Raw genomic sequence first — 21,888 nt, forward strand, 5'->3', positions numbered from 1 at the left:
TCTGTTGGAGAGATGTCATAGGATTTGTCAGCTACTTTCCTATGTCTGCATTGTGATGCATGTATGTTCTGCATTTCTGCATGTGAAAGGAAAAAGCAGAGAATTTTGGCCATGTTGATTTTGATTTTTGAGCAAAAATGTGCCAGTACCCTCTGTGGCCAGGCAGCTGGGACTGATCTCTGAAGGGAGAGTTCTTCACAGAATCACAGAAGGGTCTGGGTTGGAAGGGACCTCCAAAGGTCATCTAGTCCAACCCCCAGCTTCCACTGCTTGTTGCCAAATTGAGTCTGATGGTCCTGAAAGTGCATGAGGTCATTTAATTTAGAACTCTGGGAGATGAAGCTCTTTTTACCTGCAAACTGTCGTCAAGCTTAAAGGTCTAGCATTTTGTCAAAGTTACCTTTCTACCCCAGAAAATGAATTTTTACATTTCCTCCTTTAAAATTTTCCTTCACATTTATAGGCTTGTTCTTCCACAATTCCCTTCTGCCCAGCTGTAGAACCACCAGAATTTGTCCTCAGGCTCAGCAATGGTCCAACTTGTCACTGAGCCATTGCTGGAACAGAGCCATTCCCAGGTCTTCCTTTTTCTTCCTGACTTCTTTCCTTTCTCAAAGACACACCCCCACAGCTCATCACCTGCAGGGTAGGGTCCTTATTCTCTTAGAGCCATGGCAGTGGCACAGGGGTAGCACCATGACCTCTGCCCACCCCTTCATTCATCATGCTTACACACCATAATCTGTGGAGATTTGTCTTTGTCATATCACAGAATCATATCATATCATAGAATAGAATCATATCATAGAATCAACCAGGTTGGAAGAGACCTCCAACATCATCCAGTCCAACACAGCACCCAGCCCTTAGCCAATCAACTAGACCATGGCACTAAGTGCCTCAGCCAGGCTTTGCTTGAACACCTCCAGGGATGGTGCCTCCACCACCTCCCTGGGCAGCCCATTCCAATGCCAATCACTCTCTCTGGCAACAACTTCCTCCTAACATCCAGACTATACTTCCCCTGGCACAACTTGAGACTGTGTCCCCTTGTTCTGTTGCTGGTTGCCTGGGAGAAGAGACCAACCCCCACCTGGCTAGAGCCTTCCTTCAGGTAGTTGTAGACAGCAATGAGGTCCCCCCTGAGCCTCCTCTTCTCCAGGCTAAACATCTTCCTGCCTCATGAAACAACCTGTGGATCTAGAACAATATGCCCTTGAGGGGAATACAGCCTGGATCATAATCTGACATGTACAGTTCCTAACCTACTTTCTTTGAGTGTACCTGGCCTTGTGGTCTCTCAGCTCACATTTTTCAATTACCATTTGTCAGAAAAATTGGGGGCAGTTGCCAAAGAGCAGCATTCATTGTGTGCCTACTGCTGCACGGATGGTTCTGATGGTGTTCCTGTGGTCAGCAGAAATGTTGGCAGATACAAAGCTTCTCCCTAATGAAAGCCAAAAAGTACAAGCAAAGCAATGAAATCCTCACCTCTGGTTCAGTTTTGTTAGCAAACACAAGTAGTGACTCTTGGCCAGGTCCTGAATTCTTTAATTGGATTATTTTTCATTCATGCTAGCCCCAGTGAAATTTAGGATACAAGCATTAACCTTAAATTGCAATGAGAATTGTAATAACAAGAAAAATTGTTATTACAAGGCACACAGGCCACACAGAAAGAATATTCAACCTTGGTCCTCCCAAAATAAATCACATCTAACTCCTCCTGGAGTGAGAGAGGAGTACATCCTCTCTCACATGTGGCCTGTACCTTTCAAGAAATAATAAACCTTTATACAAACAGCCATGCAACACAGTTTTAATTCTTCCCTGACAAAACTTTTTTCCCTGGCTCCAATGAGGAATGGAAAGAGCACAGTTAGTAGTTAGATTCAAACTGCTTAGCTTTAGGTAGGTACAGGCTGGATGTTAGGAGGAGGTTCTTCACAGAGAGAGTGATTTGGAGTGGGCTGCCCAGGGAGGTGGTGGAGGCACCGTCCCTGGAGGTGTTCAAGAAAAGCCTGGCTGAGGCACTTAGTGCCATGGTCTAGTTGACTGGCTAGGGCTGGGTGCTAGGCTGGCCTGGATGATCTTGGAGGTCTCTTCCAACCTGGTTGATTCTATGATTCTATGATACTGTTCAAGTGAGTCTAAAATAGAGCCTGCATATCTCCTTCCCTTCATTAGCAAGGAATTCCCCCTCACGCTATCAAACCGTGAATTATTTTGGCAGATATACTGAGGGCCAGACTGGCCAGACTGCAAACTCAGTTCTGTGGCTGCTCAAATAGCTGAAATTCCATTTACTGTCAGCACAGAGAAGAATTAAGAAAAAGAGAGCATTCCAGAAAGCTGTTTCCTGTGCCATGGCTGAGCAGGTGTCAGACCACAGGTGGCAAGGTCCCCATTGTGTCTGGAGCTATGGTGGGCATCAAACCATCGCTTAATACAGAACACTGCTGCATTTCTTCTTTCATAATTTGTGCTAAGTGCCTCTCTAAATTGTGAGTTAAGCAGTTGTTGCCATGGCAACAAAAGGGAGTGAACAAGTTGAGGCTCTGACTGTACATTTAAAAACATATATGAATGTACATACACTGCTGTGGAGCTCCACAAAAGGAGGCAAGCAAACAACTTACATCAGACCTGAGGGATGGATGGATGGAACACAAGGAAAAAGGAGCAGCTAGCTGCAGGTTGGGCATAGTTGTTCAAGGATGCACTTTAGATTACAACACCGAAGAGATTTTTCCTTGCTGATTAAAACACCAAAATGATTTTTTTTTCTTGTAGATTAAAACACCAAAATTATTTCCTTGTAGATTTAAACACCAAAATGATTTTTCCTTGTATATTAAAACACCAAAATTATTTCCTTGTAGATTTAAACACCAAAATGATTTTTCTTGTAGATTAAAACACCAAAATTATTTCCTTGTAGATTTAAACACCAAAATGATTTTCCTTGTAGATTAAAACACCAAAATGATTTTTCCTTGTATATTAAAACACCAAAATGATTTTTTCTTGTAGATTAAAACACCAAAATTATTTTCCTTGTATATTAAAACACCAATATGATTTTTCTTGTAGATTAAAACACCAAAATGATTTTCCTTGTATATTAAAACACCAATATGATTTTTCTTGTAGATTAAAACACCAAAATGATTTTCCTTGTATATTAAAACACCAAAATGATTTTTCCTTGTATATTAAAACACCAATATGATTTTTCTTGTAGATTAAAACACCAAAATGATTTTCCTTGTATATTAAAACACCAATATGATTTTTCTTGTAGATTAAAACACCAAAATGATTTTTCTTGTAGATTAAAACACCAAAATGATTTTTCTTGTAGATTAAAACACATATTAGCAGGGGAAGGAGTGTGTGTGGGACCTATTCTATTTCAAGATGCAGAAAACAATCACCCAAAAGGTAGAAGGGTTAGGTGATAGGTTGGACTTGATGATCCTGAAGGTCTTTTCCAACCTGGTAAACTCTGTGACTCTGTGAGTTTGAAACAGAAGTGTGTCTGAGAGGTGACTGACTTAACATTTCATTTCATATCAGTAGAAATCACCCTCATGGTCAAGACAAGGCATGTTTGTTACTGCTTTCATAGGATATGTTTTGACAGAAACAGGAAAAGTTTGCTTTATGGCTTTGTTTTTATTGCAATACCCCTTACTGCTAACTCTTTAGCAGAAAATGCTTTTCAGCAATCTACTGCCAGTGTTTATATTAGAGATAGTTTGCCAGGACACAGGCTGCCAAAAAGTCAATAAATAATGCAGGTATTGTAGTACCCCATTTCAGGACATCTTCTAAGATTTTCCTCCAGCCTTAGTACTAGCATTTCAGGTGATCATAGCAAGAGACAGTCAGAACTCCTGAGTTTTATTCACAGTATCACAGTATCACCAAGGTTGGAAGAGACCTCATAGATCATCAAGTCCAACCCTTTACCACAGAGCTCAAGGCTAGACCATGGCACCAAGTGCCACGTCCAATCCTGCCTTGAACAGCCCCAGGGACGGCGACTCCACCACCTCCCCAGGCAGCCCATTCCAGTGTCCAATGACTCTCTCAGGGAAGAACTTTCTCCTCACCTCGAGCCTAAATTTCCCCTGGCATAGCTTGAGACTGTGTCCTCTCGTTCTGGTGCTGGTCACCTGAGAGAAGAGAGCAACCTCCTCCTGGCCACAACCACCCCTCAGGTAGTTGTAGACAGCAATAAGGTCACCCCTGAGCCTCCTCTTCTCCAGGCTAACCAATCCCAGCTCCCTCAGCCTCTCCTCGTAGGGCTGTGCTCAAGGCCTCTCACCAGCCTCGTCGCCCTTCTCTGGACACGCTCAAGCATCTCAATGTCCCTCCTAAACTGGGGGGCCCAGAACTGAACACAGTACTCAAGGTGTGGTCTAACCAGTGCGGAGTACAGGGGCAGAATGACCTCCCTGCTCCTGCTGACCACACCATTCCTGATGCAGGCCAGGATGCCACTGGCTCTCTTGGCCACCTGGGCACACTGCTGGCTCATTCCCTGCTTTATGCCACCTCTCTGTATAAGCTTAAGTACCTACAGCTAGAGCAAGATCCGGACGACAGATCTGAGCGTATTTCCTCGGGGACTTATACAGAGTTTAGTCTTACTCTGACTAAATTTGTCTCATAATTGGAGTTAGCTGTTACTGTGATCTGCAAATGCAGGCAATACCTGAATATAAGTGCTTTGGGAGATCTCACCCTGAGAATGAGTTTTAGGTCCCCATAGCACTAACTGATGCAGAACAGCAGACAGTTTACCTCGCTGGTTGGGACTTGAATTCTGTCAAAGTTTCAGATTATACTGATTGTGAATGGCCTTTTTAAAGTCCATAAATTCATAGGAGGGTATCCAAGTTTGAAAAATGTAGCCATAAACTTCCCATGGCATACCTTGTCTGTCTGCGAGCCCAGACAGGGTCATGGATCAGAATTAAACATTACTGAGCTCCTCTTAGAATACATGATTTGACGTTTGAACATAATTTGGGGTACAAAAGAGAGAAATTGATGTATTTTCTAAGTATAGCTCTGTCCAGCTGCTTGTTTCTCAGCAAGCAGAAACTGCCAGCTCCTGTTCCCTATCAGTGACATTGCCTGCTTCTAGGGGCAAATCAAGTGAATGGCAGGTCTGGGAGATTGAGGATATTGTTTCCATCATGCTTCCAGTGGTAATTTCTGGCAGAGGCAAGGCATTCTTGTACATTTTTTTGCTGCCTGGAAATGAAAAATGCAAAGAGGATAACTAAGTCAGCAAAATCCATAGGTTTCAGTAGCTGACCGATTTACTGAATCACAGAATGGTGGGGATTGGAAGGGAACCCTGGGGATCATTGAGTCCAACTCCCATTTACAACAGCTGCAGATCAAGTTCAGTAAAAAAATTCTAACAATCCAGATCCTGTAGATAGCTGAGGGCAACTTTTGCTTATAGCAAACTTCTGTGACATTTGTGATTAGAACTATAAAGGCAGTAAGCACAATTCACAATCAATTACGTTTTATTAATGCTTTTTTAATACATGCCACAGCCCAGTAATCATGAGGCTGTTCAACAGCATTGTTCTAAAATCAGCTAATAGCAGGATGTAATTTGCAGCCAACTCTGCTCACTTACAAAACACTTGCTCTGTTAATTGTGATTTCACACTCCACTGCATGCTGTAGCCTGGAGATAACATTTATTTGATGGAAGAGTAACCAGTCTGGGCCCTGGTTGGGGTGAAAGGATCATTGCAAGAGAGGCTACTGTTGTTAATATTTTAATTCTTTCATGTTAAAAAAGCACCCCAAACAACTAAGCAGCAAAAAGCTGCAAACTGATGCTAAACAATTTCCCCCTTTCTTTAAAAATCTGATCATTCTTTCCCTATTTTAATCCCTTTCCATTGCTTTGTGTTCTTACTAAAACAACAAAATTTATGACACATTAATGGTTGGACTCGATGACCCTCAAGGTCTTTTTCAGTCAAAAGGATTGTATGATTCTATGATGGGTAGATGAAACCTTGTTTGTGTAATCAAGAACCTTCCTTGATCTGATACTGTAGATAAGAGCTGAACTAGTTCACTAAAAGGAGGTGGTAGAGTTGCCACCCCTGGAAGTGTTCAAGCAAAGCCTGGATGAGGCACTTAGTGCCATGGTCCAGTTGACTGGCTAGGGCTGGGTGCTAGGTTGGACTGGATGATCTTAGAGATCTCTTCCAACCTGGTTGATTCTATGATTCTATGAAAACAGGTCCCAAATTTTCATTAGAAAGATTTTTGAGCCTTTGGAGGTCTCCAGAGACAATTTATGTCTCTCTTTAATCAGAATAGGTTGGAAGATTCTCCTGGGAGAGGTCGAAGGTGCCTAAAATGTTGCCATATGTTAAGTAGGCAGATTGAACCTCATCAATAAATGGTCGGTGGTGATGAGACAAGATTTCAGTGCTGGACAGCTATGGGCAAAGCAGCAGCTCCTGCTCTGAAGCACTCTCAGGGCATCTGTCAGAGGAAGAAGAATTGTCTCATTTGACAAATGAGAACAGCCATCTTAGCTTGATATATTTGCAGCTGAGTGATTGGTGCTGATGTGGCAAACCAGGAGATACAGCTCAGACTAGACAGGGATGGGAGTATCAACTTGGGAAGGCCTTTGATTAATGACTAAGTCATGGGGGAGATGAGAAGAAGCCAAGGAGGTGCATTTGCCCAATGTTGGCCATCATTTTTACCATTACTCTTTCTCCTATTCTGACCAATGATGCATAAAACAGACCAGATTTGAATGCCACTACCTGGGGATGCAGGCCAGGACCGAGTTGCGTTAGAGCATCCCACACAGTGATGTAAAAGAGAAAGGGTGCACTCTTATGACTTTCAAGGCCTGTATGACTCCAAGGCTGCCTGTCCTGGCAGCCAGACTGAATCTCTACAGAAGCAATAGTGCGAAAGGACTCTCTGCCCCCAACATTTGCAGAGGCTCAGACATATTTTGGCCATTGCTACAATGTGAAGGTAATGTCTTGGCAGAGAGGTGATAAGAGCAAAATCTGGCAGCTCGTGCTGTTACTATTTGGAAGGAGCCAGGAGTGCACAGGCAGAACACCTTAGCTGAAGCATGGACAGAAGCTCACAAAGAGATCTGGGCCCAAAAACACAACCCTGCAGATGTTGTACAGAGCTGAAAAATCATTATGAGTGCAAGACAATAATGAGCCCTCTGAGGGCAGAAAAAAATGATGTTTAAGAATCTAGTTAAAGGGAAAGGCTAAATATTGTCCAAAGACTAAACACATAGCAGATACACCTTGGGGGGTTAAATTGGTGTTAACTTCACATAGGTAAGCTTGACTTGCATTAAGTTGCAGAAGTGTTAAAGCTCTTCTTATCTAAAAGTTTTCTCCCAGGACATGATGATGAAAATTTCAAGGTGCACTCTGTGCAGGACTACTCTACAAAAGTAGATTTGCCTTTACCTCTCTCACCCAGCCTTTCATATTTTTGACCTTAGCATGATGATGGTGTCCTTGCATATTCTAGCAGGAATAACTGTTGTGACATCTACAGGACACAGAAGCCAGCTGCTCCTTTGTCTCTTAAGTCTTTATACTACACACTTTTCTTCTTCTTTGTCTTTCTGGGACCACACAGGGAGACCAAGACTAAAGTCGACTAATGTGCAATCAATAAGCAGATAGCATTTGTCTGTTCTTTACTATCTCTGCTGGTGTGCTTTCAGCTGTCACCAATGCCTGGAAGAAATAAGCAGATGGATAAAAAGCACTAGGATTCAACTCAGTCCAAAAGAGACAGACGGGAAGGTGGTGAGGCTTTCAAAGGTCTAACCCTGCATTACATCAAGATCATTATGCCACAAATTGTCCAGATGGCACAAAGCCTGAGGCTCATGGCTGGACTTTTCAATACACTTGAATATACCTATTGTCAAAGTAAAGAAGCTCTAATGAGTAAGGAGACTGCGTAGCCTGACCCACGTTTCTAGTTCTGGTGGTCTGCTCATTGCAGCTCCCTCTCCTCAGACCAAACTCACTTTAGAAAACTCAGCCAGTGCCAAATGCACTCATGCAATTTAACAAGAAGCAAAGACCCATACTTCCTCCTCACATTAATGTTCAGTAATCTCCAGGCACTCCTTGTTCCTCACCAGGCTCAATTAATAGATCTTCTAATCTATAGAGGAATCCTTTGGTATCAAGAAACTTCAAGAGGGTCATGTCAGAGACATCTGTTTTCCCATGTGATTGGTATTTCAAATTCTCTTTTTGAAACTGGATAAATACATCACAAACTTCTGAGGAAAGGGCTGGGCATCTGTTGTGTGTTGACACTGGAGAAAACATGAAGTGTCGCTTGCTGATGCTATCAGTACAAACAGTAATGCAGTCTTCTGATGTCTTTTCTTCTCATAAGTTTGTATTATAAGAGTAATTTCCTCCTCCCACAATGGCATATTATTTCTTATTTTTTATGTCATTCTTTATATCGAAATTCCCCAAAAAATCTTAGGGCTCGTATTCAAGAGAAGCCTGGATGAGACACTTAATACCGTGGTCTAGTTGAGTGAATAGGGCTGGGTGCTAGGTTGGACTGGATGATGTTGGAGGTCTCTTCCAACCTGGTTGATTCTGTGATTCTATGAACTCTTCTACAATATGCTAAGCATGGGATGAATTTGTGTGGTTTGTATTCTCATGTTGATAGTAGTGATCGTTGTATTAATTAATGTTTTTCGTGTATGAACTTCTAAATTGAGATGAAAGGCACATAACTACCTAGCTGTAAAGCCATTTGTGTCATTTTTCACAAAGAAATATGTGCCTGAGATATAGCAGCAGGCAGTTGAAATTTAAAGCACTTTGAATCATAGAGTCACAGAATCATAGAATCAACCAGGTTGGAAAAGACCTCCAAGATCATCCAGTCCAACACAGCACCCACCCGTAGCCAATCAACTAGACCATGGCACTAATTTGCCTCAGCCAGGCTTTGCTTGAATGCCTCCAGGGATGGTGACTCCACCACCTCCCTGGGCAGCCCATTCCAATGACAAATCACTCTCTCTGGGAAGAACTTCCTCCTAACATCCAGAGTATACTTCCCCTGGCACAACTTGAGACTATGTCCCCTTGTTCTGTTTCTGGTTGCCTGGCAGAAAAGACCAACCCCCACCTGGCTACAACCTCCCTTCAGGTAGTTGTAGACAGCAATGGGGTCACCCCTGAGCCTCAGTAGTCGTTGTTCCCAGAATAAGAACCAAAAGATTCCTTTTCAGCAAATTTGTGTTGAACTGATTAACTTTTCAGGAAGGAAATTTCTGTTTTTCCATGGAAGAGGTTTTCTTGGTTTCTCTATCTCACCATGTTTTCTGGAACTTTTTCCTGGGTTTTCTTGGTGGATTCTTTTGGGCTTTTGTTTGTTGGGTTTTGTTTTGGGGTTTTGGTGGTTGTATTTGGGTTTTCTTGGTGGATTCTTTTTGGGCTTTTGTTTGTTGGGTTTTGTTTTGGGGTTTTGGTGGTTGTATTTGGGTTTTCTTGGTGGATTCTTTTGGGCTTTTGTTTGTTGGGTTTTGCTTTGGGGTTTTGGTGGTTGTATTTGGATTTTGGGGATTGCCTTTGTTTTTTTTCCTTTGGGAAGGTGAGATGTAGGTTTTCTTCTTCATTGAGGTTATCAGATTTCAGCCAGGCATTACCAGAATGTATACCTGAAACCTATCTGTCACCATAAGGATTGGGTTCCTTTACAAATATTTTTCTTCCAGAGGTGATGGCATCTAATTATAATTGATATAGAGACTCAGTCTTGTACATCACTTTTTTTTTTTCTAATGAAGCAAGACATCTTATCTTCCAATGCAGTTCTCAGCAGACATTAAGGTCAAGTTCTAGCAGAACACATATGAATGCTCCAAATGTGTTGGATAAGCAAACAAAAGAAATTATAGAATCATAGAATCAGTCAGGGTTGGAAGGGACCACAAGGATCATCTACTTCCAACTCCCCTGCCATGCCCAGGGACACCCTACCCTAGACCAGGCTGGCCGCAGCCTCATGCAGCCTGGCCTTAAACACCTCTAGGGATGGGACATCAGACACCTCCCTGGGCAACCCATTCCACACTCTCACCACTCTCATGATCAAGATCTTCCTCCTCACATCCGGTCTGAATCTCCCCACCTCCAGCTTTGTTCCATTTTGCCTAGTCCTGTCATTACCTGATAGCCTAAAATGTCCCTCCTCAGCTTTTTTGTCGGCCCCCTTCAGATACCTGAAGACCACAAGAAGGTCACCTTGGAGCCTCCTTACTACAGCACTTTACTTGTGTTAGTCTTGAAAGATCCACCAGAATTCTGAGACAAAATTGAAATAGTTTTAGAAACCTGCTTCCCTGTGATAAGACTTTACAGAGGCTTGTAGTGCTGGGACAAGGGGTGATGGTTTCAGTCTAGAGAAAAATAGATTTATATTAGACGTTAGGAACAGGTTCTTTACCATGAGGGTAGTGGAACACTGGAACAGATCACTCAGGGAGGTAGTTGAGGCTCCATCCCTGGAGATATACAACATGTGGCTCTGGGCAACACAATCTAATTGGGTATGCCCCTGCTTATTGCAGAGGGAGTTGGACTAGATGACCTTTGGAGGTGTTTTCCAACCCAAACCATTCTATGATTTGCAGGGCACAGTGAGAGCTTGGGGAATGATAGCTCTGATCGTGTGTCCTTGGAGACAGGTAGATGAAGCTATTAATTTCAGTGTCATAATATGTTTCAAGAGCACAGGTGTGGGGAATGTTTCCTGTGACCTCCCACTGAGCACAGTCCTCCAAAGCAAGTTTAATAAGAATAGTAGGTGATACTGAGTTGACATATGGCTTGAGGCAGCACAATATCATATTACAGTCCTGAATAATGCAGTAAAAGTCCATGGCTGCCAAGAGGGAGCCACCCACAACAAAGCTAAACATAAACTTCTCCAGCACCCACATCAGCTCCTATTGCATCCTTTCTCAGAAAGTTGGGTAAACAGTTTAGCCTTGCGAAATACTGCAAAGGGGAACAATTGTGGAGGACATTAGGATACAGTGCATGATAGAGATGAGGGGGAAAACCCTCAAGACTTGTAGTTGAGTTATGTAGGCTATCCCATTCACTAGTACATGGTGTTCAAAAATACCTAGGAGATTTGAGATGCCTCAGTTCTCAATAGTTTCCCATTCCACCCTTGTAAGTGCGAAACCGGCAAGTCTGGGGCTGTTGGATAGACTGCCAGAGCCAACCAGTGGTGATACAATGGAAGGTATTAGCAAAGCTGTCGCTAGTGCATGAAAAATCATACTCCATTTACAAGTCACCTGGCTAAATGAAAGATTCAGCTGCACTTCTTTTTAGAGTTTGACACCTAGAAAAATAGACTGAAGACACTCAGCCTGATCAGAATTCATCCCTGAACGGATAGCACAGAGATACTCTGTGAGCTGCAAACAGAACATCTGCAGAAGACCAGAGCTGTCAGGTGAATACAGCCCTGGAAAAAAAAAGACAAGAATTAAGTTTTGGAGATTATATCACTCTCATGCTGGATGCAGAATGCTTAAAAATTCTTTTTCTTATTCTAGCTGTTTCACAGAAACAAGAATTTGTACATCTTTACTAAGTGAGCATACCTGCATCACAAAATACTGGATAAGTACAATCTGCTTTATACAGACAAAGAAATAGTCCACTAAAACTGATTATTCAGACCAAGAGACAAGGGTATTTTAAACAAGAGCAGGACACTTGCAATTTTACACCAGTAAATGACTTGGGTTTGCTGAGGGAAATTCTGCCAGTGAAGCCCTATTCTTACTGGAAAGGCTCTGGAGTGCTGAGTGAAGGGTTTCACAAGTCAAGTGTTGCTGCCTAAAGTTCACATGGGGAAATACTGCTAGAAACCTGATACAGACATGGAAATCTTTCTCCTTCTTCCTATTTCTGTTTCTTTTTCATTTTGATATTTGGATCGCTTTCACGCCTAGGCTCTACACATATTTCCACTAGGGATCCAAAGCCCATAGGGCTCAAGTGGATGTATATTTCATATTAACAGAGCACCTGGAACAATATAACCCAGCCTGCAGCTGGAGTACAATATTAAACCCAAATGAAAAACTAAAGAATTGCCATTTGATCAGCAGGTACTTCTCTTTGAAAGGTCTCAGAAACATGTTTTAAGTAGAAGAGCAAAGCCAAAATGGTGTGGTCAGTGCAGTAAAAGCACTTCTCGTAGGAAATGGCATATCTTGACTCTATGATGCCACCTTCACCATGGTTAAGAGGAGAAATATGGGCTGTATCAGCCTGGAATAGGTGCAAAGCATTTGAATATACAGTCATAAGTTATGCAAGCCTCAGAAGAAGCATGTGGGAGGTGCATGCTAGAGAGAACAGGAGAGAAACTGAGTTGCTAGCCCATCATTGCAAGCTGTTTTAAAATAATCTCTCTTCGTCACATCAAGCTTTCTGTTCAGTGTCACCATAGTGATTCTGCTCACGGGCCACCCAAATCTGCCTTGCAGCTTCCTTCAGGAATCCCACTGCTGAGAAGCCATTGCTCCCTACACCCCAACATCATGTAAAATAGGACAATGGAGTTTTCCTGGAAAGTAGGACTCTGCATGCGTGGTGTCTCCCTGCAGTTTCAAATCTCTGTGAAAACCTCAGTGCTTCTCACGAATTTCCAAGTGGGCAAGCTAAGATAATTGCCCAAGCAGTGTGGCCCCAGACAGAGCAGAGTCATGGAGGGTCGTCAGTGCTATCCAATCCAAGTGGGATTATTACCATCACCACCTTCAAACCAGTGCTCTCAGCACAAAGCAGCAAGGAAGGAACAGGTCATGCCTACATTCAGTCTTCACCTTCTCCAGTCAATCCTTGACTTCTACTGGGACTGATCATCTGCTTTGTCAAGGCTGATTTCTGTTTCCCTGAGCAGGGCTACTGTACAAGCTTAAGTGATAAAATATAGAAGTCTCTTGCATAGTTTGCAGGGAAAATCAGTTCTCTCTACAACATCCTTCATTTTGCATATGCCTTTCATGTGCAACTTTGAAATAATTTTCAGTGCTTTCCTATTGCTGACATATCAGAGACACATAGGACCCTGAGCCACAGATGTGATGCGAAGTGGAGAGTGATGCCTTCTGCAGAAAACAGCACCTGTGAAGGAACCAGGGGGATCAGAACAGCCTCCTTGCTGTTCAGAGTAAATCCACTGTAGCTCTGACAGGTCTCTCAGTAGGTTTTAGAAAATGTTACAGGAGACCCCATGTAAAAGCCTTTTCTTTGGCAAAGTTAGTTGTTCTGGGAAGAGTTGAAGGGCTGGTGAAAGCTGGCTGGTTTTCATATGACCTTATAAAAGCTCCCATAAAAGCCAGAAGGAACAATGGGAAACAAGGGAGGTTTATCATTAAGGTATCAGAGGGGCAGAGGAAAAGATCAAAGTTTGATTCTTGGCTGTACTGATGACCTTCAGTAAATCATTCAGGAACAGCCTTGGAAGAGAAACTAGCTTTCAGAATCAGTGCCTCGGTGGGAACAAGGGATTGCAGGGCACGGTTGAAAGCATGTTCTTCAATTCCTAAAGGGAAACAGAGACCTTTTCAAAGTTTGATAATGACTGTGAGTGCAAAGCAAATCAAAATTTGAACTTAGACTCCTGAGAACCTCATTTCCTCTTTCTGTTCCTCTCTTCTTCCCCCAAGTGTAAACCAGAGGAAATAAATATTTTGCCAATGTTGTAAGGATAAATGTATGAAAATCTACTGAGATATAATGGTGACAGAAGCTACAGAAGTAAATAAAATAGATATTGCAATTTAAAAAATATCCCAAATCCTGGTTTTATCCAGAGCCTGGATAAGAAAAATGGAAGATGGCCATATAGAATTACTAAACACACAACCATTTCTGTGACAAGTGTCACCTTTTTGTCTGATAACAATTTGCAATGTGATAGTATCACCATTTTTTATCCCTGTACACACATGAATGTTTGTCAAAGTATTTCAGTGTCTGACACAAAAAGTACAGGTGGGAATAGTTACCTTCTAACAGTACCAGAAGAGATATTTTTTGTACCTGCATAATAAATCACATGTAAGCAGCAAACCAACTGACTTAGAGATAACCAAGGAGTGATGAAGCTTGATTTCCATTGACGTATCACTTATTTCTGAATGGAAAATTCTGTTGAGACAGTCTGCAACTCGAACTACACATTACAGATTGCAGAGGGTTGCAGAGAAAGGCCTTTAACAATGAGTCCAAAACATTACTGATTCATGAGAGAATCGAGTTGGACTAAATATGAATAAAAATCTAGACTTTCATACAAGCCGGTACAGCAATATTGACATTGTACCAGGTGTGTTAGTTTGAAGCTAGCTAGAATGTTTTGGTGAGAAGAACTAGATTACAGGCTGTGAGAGGAAATCAAGGGTGATGTCTACTTCACTCATAGGCTTGCTGAGAGGTATAAGAACAAGAATCCAAAATAGATAAGGAACTTGGGAGGTCTGAGATACATTTCTCTCTCTAGCCTCTCTGCTGTCTCCTTGATCAATCCACTTTGCCTCCTAAACCCCTGGTTGAACCTCCATTCTTCCTTGGGACTGGGGTAAGGTTGAGAGGGGTGGGAGAAGGTGGAAGGGCAGTTGGGAGCCCCTCCTGGGGACTCAGGTTTCTGGGAGGGGAGTTGTGTTTCTGTATTATCTTTTACCTTGTGTATCTCTGTATATAAATGTATATACTGTAAATATCTGCTTGTATATTGTGCTAAGTTGTAAATATAAGCTTCATTCAAACTTCCAGAGCCAGATGAGTCTAGTCTGGGTGATTTCCAAAGTGTGGGGGGGGCGAGTAACACCCAAACCATCACACTAGGGCAAGCAACTGCCTTGATATTAAGACTGTTCATCCCTCATTTAGTGTTGTCTTAATTGTTGCTCATTCCAATCTATTTGTGTTAACTGTTTCTAAAAGTAAAACCTCCTGCAACTTTAAGAATAATACACGTGGTGTTAAGGAAAAGTGCAGAAATAAATTATTAAGGTGACTAATTTAAATGTTAGCACACTTGTTTTATCTGAGGATTTGGAGATCAAGACAGCAGTTGTCATTTTGGAGGAGATACCGACAAGTCAACAAATCATGCAGCTATGTTGCATAAATAGATCTTTGTGCATGTATATTTAGATGGAAAATTGTTACAGCGTGATCTTCACTCTCTGAGGCAGTTTTCTCATTTGAAGGTTATTGGCAAACTATCTTGATTTTAATGAGAGTAAAATGATATCCTGAGTGCATGCATCACTACTCTGTTGTCTGCCTTGATCTGGGCACTGAACTGTGATTAACAGTGGAGAGCAAGTCCAGCCATAAGCATTTGCCAGCCTTAAGCAAGCATCGAGTGTAAGACTCTTCCTTTTCATAGCTCTTCTTTTTCTCTTTTGTTTTTTTTTTCCACTTAATTTTCTTTCAAAATAATCTTTTGTGCCTTAAGGAGGGATGGTTTTGTGATTAAGGCATTTGATGAAGATCCAGGTTCAATTTCTAGGCCTTCCACACAATAACTTAGTAAAGTGCCTTGCAGAACTGCAGTGCTAATAATTAAATGGACCATAGATTTCTCTCTGTTGGCAACACCAACTAACATGAAATGGCTGAAATGCTGTGACCACATCAAAACTGTTTATTGGGAATGATCTCTTCTAGTTGACATAGCACCCTAAGGAGTATGTTAACAGTTAAACGGACTTTGTCACTTTTCCTTTACAGACACAGCCTTCAGTTCCCCCCTAGTAAAACAGGGCTTTTCCTCTGGTTTAAACGTTTGTCACAGGCCAAAAAAATGGAGATGAAGCACCAAGACTTTTCTCCCATCCTCTCATTGTTTGCATCAAGTGAACAGGTTGGAAAAGGAAGGAAAGGCAGGGGAATTTCAGCAAAAGACTTTGAATGTGAAGGTCAAATTCTGAGTTCAATTGAAATTACAAGCAAGAAGATAACACGGTGACAATGCTATAGCTGAAGGAATAGTAGAGTGTAACCAGCAAAAATGAATAAAATTGGAAGCAGATGAAGTGAATGAGACTCATGATTCTTACAATCCATAAGACTCCCAGTCCAGAAGGAGAGGGTGATGTGAGAGTGGATGATATGAGGAAAATGTCAAAAGTAGTCTCTCTCTTTGCAAGATGTTAAACAATGTTGCGTAGTGGTCAGCATCAAAGATATGACTCCATATGTCTGTAGCCTTGGTGCATAACTGTCATAGCAGATGCATAGCCTGCAATCAGTTATGAATTTAATGGGATAAGGTACTCTGAGCAATGCAAGATAACTGTATTTCTTACTCTCTATACTATCCAACAATCCCTCACCGCTGCTTTTGAATGTTTTATTCATGAAAGCTTTGTGAGAGCTCACATCTCCTTTTGCCTTTTCTGATTCTTTCCATCTCTTCTTTAGAGGTCCAGTGGAGAGACTTGTTGGCTTGTTCTTCACTGGCTTGTGGGACGGCACTTCAAATCTGGCAATGGACCAGAAGGACTGAAGAGCACTTTTGCCTCTGCCAGTATTTCTTAGATCTGCTAAAACAGGACCGATGAAGATGTTCACCAGACTCCAAGTCCTTGCGTTAGCTTTGTTTTCCAAAGGAGTATTCCTTTCCCTCAGTGACCACAGCTTTGTAAGGAAGGAAATTAAGATAGAAGGAGACCTTGTCTTAGGTGGCTTATTTCCAGTCAATGAAAAAGGCACTGGAATTGAAGAATGTGGGAGAATCAATGAAGACAGAGGCATCCAGCGCTTGGAGGCCATGCTGTTTGCCATTGATGAAATCAACAAAGACAACTACTTGCTTCCAGGAATTAAACTTGGAGTTCACATCTTGGACACATGTTCCAGGGATACGTATGCCTTAGAACAGTCTTTGGAGTTTGTCAGGGCATCTTTGACTAAAGTGGATGAAACAGAGTATATGTGCCCTGATGGCTCATATGCCATTCAAGAAAATTTACCATTACTCATTGCAGGAGTCATAGGTGGTTCCTATAGCAGCGTGTCCATACAGGTAAGTTACAGGAGCTGATCAGGTGAGAATCGCTTGTCTGCAGTTCCTCTGCAAAGCTGGGGTCGGAGTGGCTGGAGAGCAGCCAAACAGAGAGGGATCTGGGGGTGCTGATTGATACCCACCTGAACATGAGTCAGCAGTGTGCCCAGGTGGCCAAGAGAGCCAATGGCATCCTGGCCTGCATCAGGAATGGTGTGGTCAGCAGGAGCAGGGAGGTCATTCTGCCCCTGTACTCTGCACTGGTTAGACCACACCTTGAGTCCTGTGTTCAGTTCTGGGCCCCCCAGTTTAGGAGGGACATTGAGATGCTTGAGTGCGTCCAGAGAAGGGCGACGAGGCTGGGGAGAGGCCTTGAGCACAGCCCTATGAGGAGAGGCTGAGGGAGCTGGGATTGTTTAGCCTGGAGAAGAGGAGGCTCAGAGGAGACCTTATTGCTGTCTACAACTACCTGAGGGGTGGTTGTGGCCAGGAGGAGGTTGCTCTCTTCTCTCAGGTGGCCAGCGCCAGAACAAGAGGACACAGCCTCAAGCTGCACCAGGGGAGATTTAGGCTTGATGTGAGGAGAAAGTTCTTCACTGAGAGAGTCATTGGACACTGGAATGGGCTGCCTGGGGAGGTGGTGGAGTCGCCGTCCCTGGAGCTGTTCAAGGCAGGATTGGACGTGGCACTTGGTGCCATGGTCTAGCCTTGAGCTCTGTGGTAAAGGGTTGGACTTGATGATCTGTGAGGTCTCTTCCAACCCTGATGATACTGTGATACTGTGATACTGTAACCACTGCTTATATAAGTTTGTCAATAAAGCAAGTCTTAGCTTGGCCACTTCAGGAGTCAATCTAGTACATGATTTGTACTGATTTCATATTAATTTGATTCTCTCTTCAAAATGTTTGCTGTAGTTTAAACCTCTGTCATCTGCCCTCTTCCTCTAGTTATCATGAATTCTGAGGGGATCTGAAGTCTCCAAAAGTCTCAGAATTGTTTTGAACTTTACAGTTCACGAGACTTTCACAACTCTAAGTTTGGATCTCTACTTTTGCATAAGTTGTTCCCCCTGTATTTCTGAATATAGATTGAGATTCAAAGAATGATTTGGATTGGAAGGGACCTTGAAGATCATCTAGTTCAAACACCCCTGCCACTGGCGAGGACACCATCCACTAAACCAAATTGCTCAAAGCCTCACCCAGTCTGACCTTGAACATAGATCTGCAGGACTGAATGTCTGTCATGTTGCATGTCCATGACAATTGCCATTTAAACAAGAGTTGAACCAAGAAAATTCTTATCTTACTTCCAGGCTGAAATACAGTAAAAACTGCACACTAGTCAGAAACCTGAATTACAGCTCACCCAAAGGAGTGGCAGTTTTTAGTATCCAATTAAGTGTACCAAAGTCAACAAAAAGTATTCTGCTTATCTAGAATATCCCATGCAGGCAGTACACTTCCTGAATGGACTCTAAATTTGCTGTCTTTCCCTTCATTTCCATATATAGTTTCTCCTAGGGTAGTCTTTTGCCAGGAAATGTTGCCTGGCAGAGTGCAGTGTAAGCATTGTCAGCATGGATGAAAGATGTCCTCGGTGTATCTCGCTCCCTTCTTCTGGCACACTGTAACTGCAGCTTCTGTTTCTACAGAAGGAGTGATGATTCCTTTTGTTCCTCACTTCAATTTTTTTAATAAATTTGTGACAAAGCTTTAAGTACTTGCAATCTTTTTCCAAGAAGTGACCATGAAAAACACATATACCCACTTTTTTAGCAAAAAAATTTTGCAGTTTTCCCCTCTAAACCAAGTACTCCTATGGTAGTGCAGCCTGAGATGTTTTGAACTTCCTTAGCACTGTCATTGTGCAATGTTCACAAGCAAAAATATCCCCTAGCTTCAAGAGAAATATTGAGATACTGGAATGTGTCCAGACAAGGGCAACAAAGCTGGTGAAAGGCCTGGATGACAGCCCTGTGAGGAGAGGCTGAGGGAGCTGGGGTTGTGCAGCCTGGAGAAGAGGAGGCTCAGGAGTGACCTCATTGCTATTTACAACTCCCAGAAGGGAGGTTGTAGCCAGGTGGGGGTTGGTCTCTTCTGCCAGGCAACCAGCAACAGAACAAGGGGACACAGTCTCAAGTTGTGCCAGGGGAGGTCTAGGCTGGATGTTAGGAGGAAGTTCTTCCCAGAGAGAGTGATTGGCATTGGAATGGGCTGCCCAGGGAGGTGGTGGAGGCACCATCCCTGGAAGTGTTCAAGCAAAGCCTGGCTGAGGCACTTAGTGCCATGGTCTGATTGATTGGCCAGGGCTGGTTGATAGGTTGGACTGGATGATCTTGGAGGTCTCTTCCAACCTGGTTGATTCTATTCTATGAAGCTGCCAAAGCTATATCTATCTCATTATTCTGGGTTAAACTAAGTAAACGAGTCCATGACACTCATAACCACAAGTGAGCAGTGCCTTAAAACCAGATTCAGGTAGACTGTGACCCTGCATGTACTATTTCCAAATGATCAGTTGTAGGTTTCCAGAGGCACCAAGCCTTGACAGTGCTGCACCACTATAAACAATATGTTTGTCCAGACTGAGTACAGTACCTACTTATTGCACCAAAGTCAAGGAAGAAAAATGTTCTTTTGTGCTACAGACCATGCCAGAAGTGACAGAGCTTCATTTACCTGTTTCATAGCCAGGCCAGGAGTTTATACCATACTCATTTGAGACAGAAATACACCAGGGAAATGGCTACTGCTCTTGTCAAGGCATTTAATCCCATCAATATAGGAGTATGGCCAGTTTCCACAAGACTCATGTGAGCATGGAAGAAGTATTTCAGCAAATTACATTTTATTTTCTTTCATGCTCCAGTGTGTGACTTATATGTATTCATAGAAAGGAGTATGGTTACCCATACCACAGGAGAATAGTTTCTGCAGAGCAGAACCTCTGCCATCTCTCATATTAGGAGTGGTTTTGTCCCACTGCAGATGAACTAGCATAGAAGGGATGCATCCTTCACCAGTTGGAAGGGTCTGATCTCTTGGAGAACAAAGGACAAGTTCCAGGGATGGAAAAAAAAGGCAGGTCTGAAGAGGAGAAAAGATGCCTACAAAACTTTAGGCAATATATCATCAAGCATTTTTCAGATGGAAAAGATACACTCTGTTGATTTATTTCCCCATAACATTGATTGGGTTGTCCTCCCTTCAGTCTCTTTTTTCTAGATTTCACATTGTTTAGAATAGATGTAATTAAGCTGTTCATTTCTGCTCGTGTCATTGAGATAGGCAGGCATGGGTTTGGTCTCAAAAGGAAATCCTTGTCAAGAATAATAGACATTGCAGAGTCAAGCCTGAAGATTTAAGGACTTCAAAGCATTAAAGCCATGCATTTTGATGCCACACCAAAGAAAAAGACTTTCAGATTTTTTATTTAGTCACCTGTACAGAGTAGTTCCACTAGTGACTGGAATTGCACCACCACTGAACATCAAACTGCTCCAGCAGACATATATACAAGATTGAGCATCTCTGTTTCCCATGTTTGTCCAACAGTGCTCACTGTAGCCCTGTCAAGCATTTCTATTTTCTCAGAGAGCTGTAAACATCATAAATTCCACAGCATAGTTTCTTAAGCCTTAAAATAAACCCTGCTGAGCTCTTCAGACAATAAATTATTTCTGGATATTTTTTTCAGCCCTATGAATTTGCTGTTGTGTTTCAACACTTTTTTTCTCCCCCCCCCCACCTTCACCCCTCCTCTCCACATTGTTGTCTGGACAGCTGTCTGCCAAATAACTTCATGATGCTCCTACTGTCAGGTTTCTGCTTCTTTCATTATCCTTCCATCAAGGAAAAAAGAAGTTGCTGGTAAATCAGCAATGAACACCTTCCCCACTGAGTCAGTATGCACAATAGGCACTTTTTGCAGACACTAAAAACAAGAGAATGGAGAATGCTTAATTATTTTCTGGTCAGGCTAGGCTATTATTGTTAATGATGATCTGGATAATTAGTTTTCAGATGTTGCGTTTAAATTAGCAGTAAGTCCAATCTGCACAGCATCTGATCCTTCAAAACCCAAGCCAAAATTCTCAGTCAGTGCAAGGCCTCATGTTAAAAAAAAATAGCTGTTTTCATGAAATAAAATCCTGAGCTGAGCTGAATCTAGGATCAGAAGATGAACTCTCCAAAGTTTGAAGGACTTTATTTTGGGTTCATGGCTTTTCATTTGCGACAGATTGTCCACTCTCTTCCAGTTTATGGGAGAAATTTCTGTTCCTTGGAGATGTTCAATGGCACTGTAAAAAGGATAAGAAAAGAGCAGGGTTCATTTGCACAGAGGAACACCTGCATAGTTAATCCAAATGCCATGTTTAAAATACTTAGGTCAGCTGTGTCAGGAATATGCATGTGTAAGCAGAAGTATGATTGTCCAAGTGCTGGATACAACTGAAACAATTTTCTGACAATGAAGGTTGGGATCCATTCCCTGCATTTATCTCTTAAAACATTCTCTAGGTGGGCTAGGATTTGCATTTCCATATCCACTGTATTCACGTCAGTGTAGGGCTTCAGCTCTGTATAAAGTTTCCTTTATGCTCCTAATCCACAAGACCTCTAGACCATGGTCATGAAAGTTATTTCTAAGATAGAGCCTCATCTAGATGAAAAAAAAAAAAGCAGAACAGAAGCCAGTACCCATCTATCTTCTCCTGGATTCCTTGCTGTATCT

The 21,888-nt window shown here is 42.4% G+C and overlaps 1 protein-coding gene across 2 annotated transcripts in view; it reads left to right on the top strand.

Moving 5' to 3' along the window:
• Nucleotides 1–21,888, top strand: part of GRM3 (glutamate metabotropic receptor 3) — a 138,119-nt gene that overhangs the window by 51,798 nt on the left and 64,433 nt on the right. For both annotated transcript variants that reach the window (XM_064142590.1, XM_064142591.1), the window contains exon 2: nucleotides 16,566–17,169. In XM_064142590.1, the coding sequence (XP_063998660.1) occupies nucleotides 16,702–17,169 (468 nt within the window). In that variant the 5' untranslated portion in view covers nucleotides 16,566–16,701. The remainder of the gene's footprint in view (nucleotides 1–16,565; nucleotides 17,170–21,888) is intronic.

Source organism: Pogoniulus pusillus, chromosome 4 (assembly GCF_015220805.1).
Source record: "Pogoniulus pusillus isolate bPogPus1 chromosome 4, bPogPus1.pri, whole genome shotgun sequence".
Classification (NCBI taxonomy): domain Eukaryota; kingdom Metazoa; phylum Chordata; class Aves; order Piciformes; family Lybiidae; genus Pogoniulus; species Pogoniulus pusillus.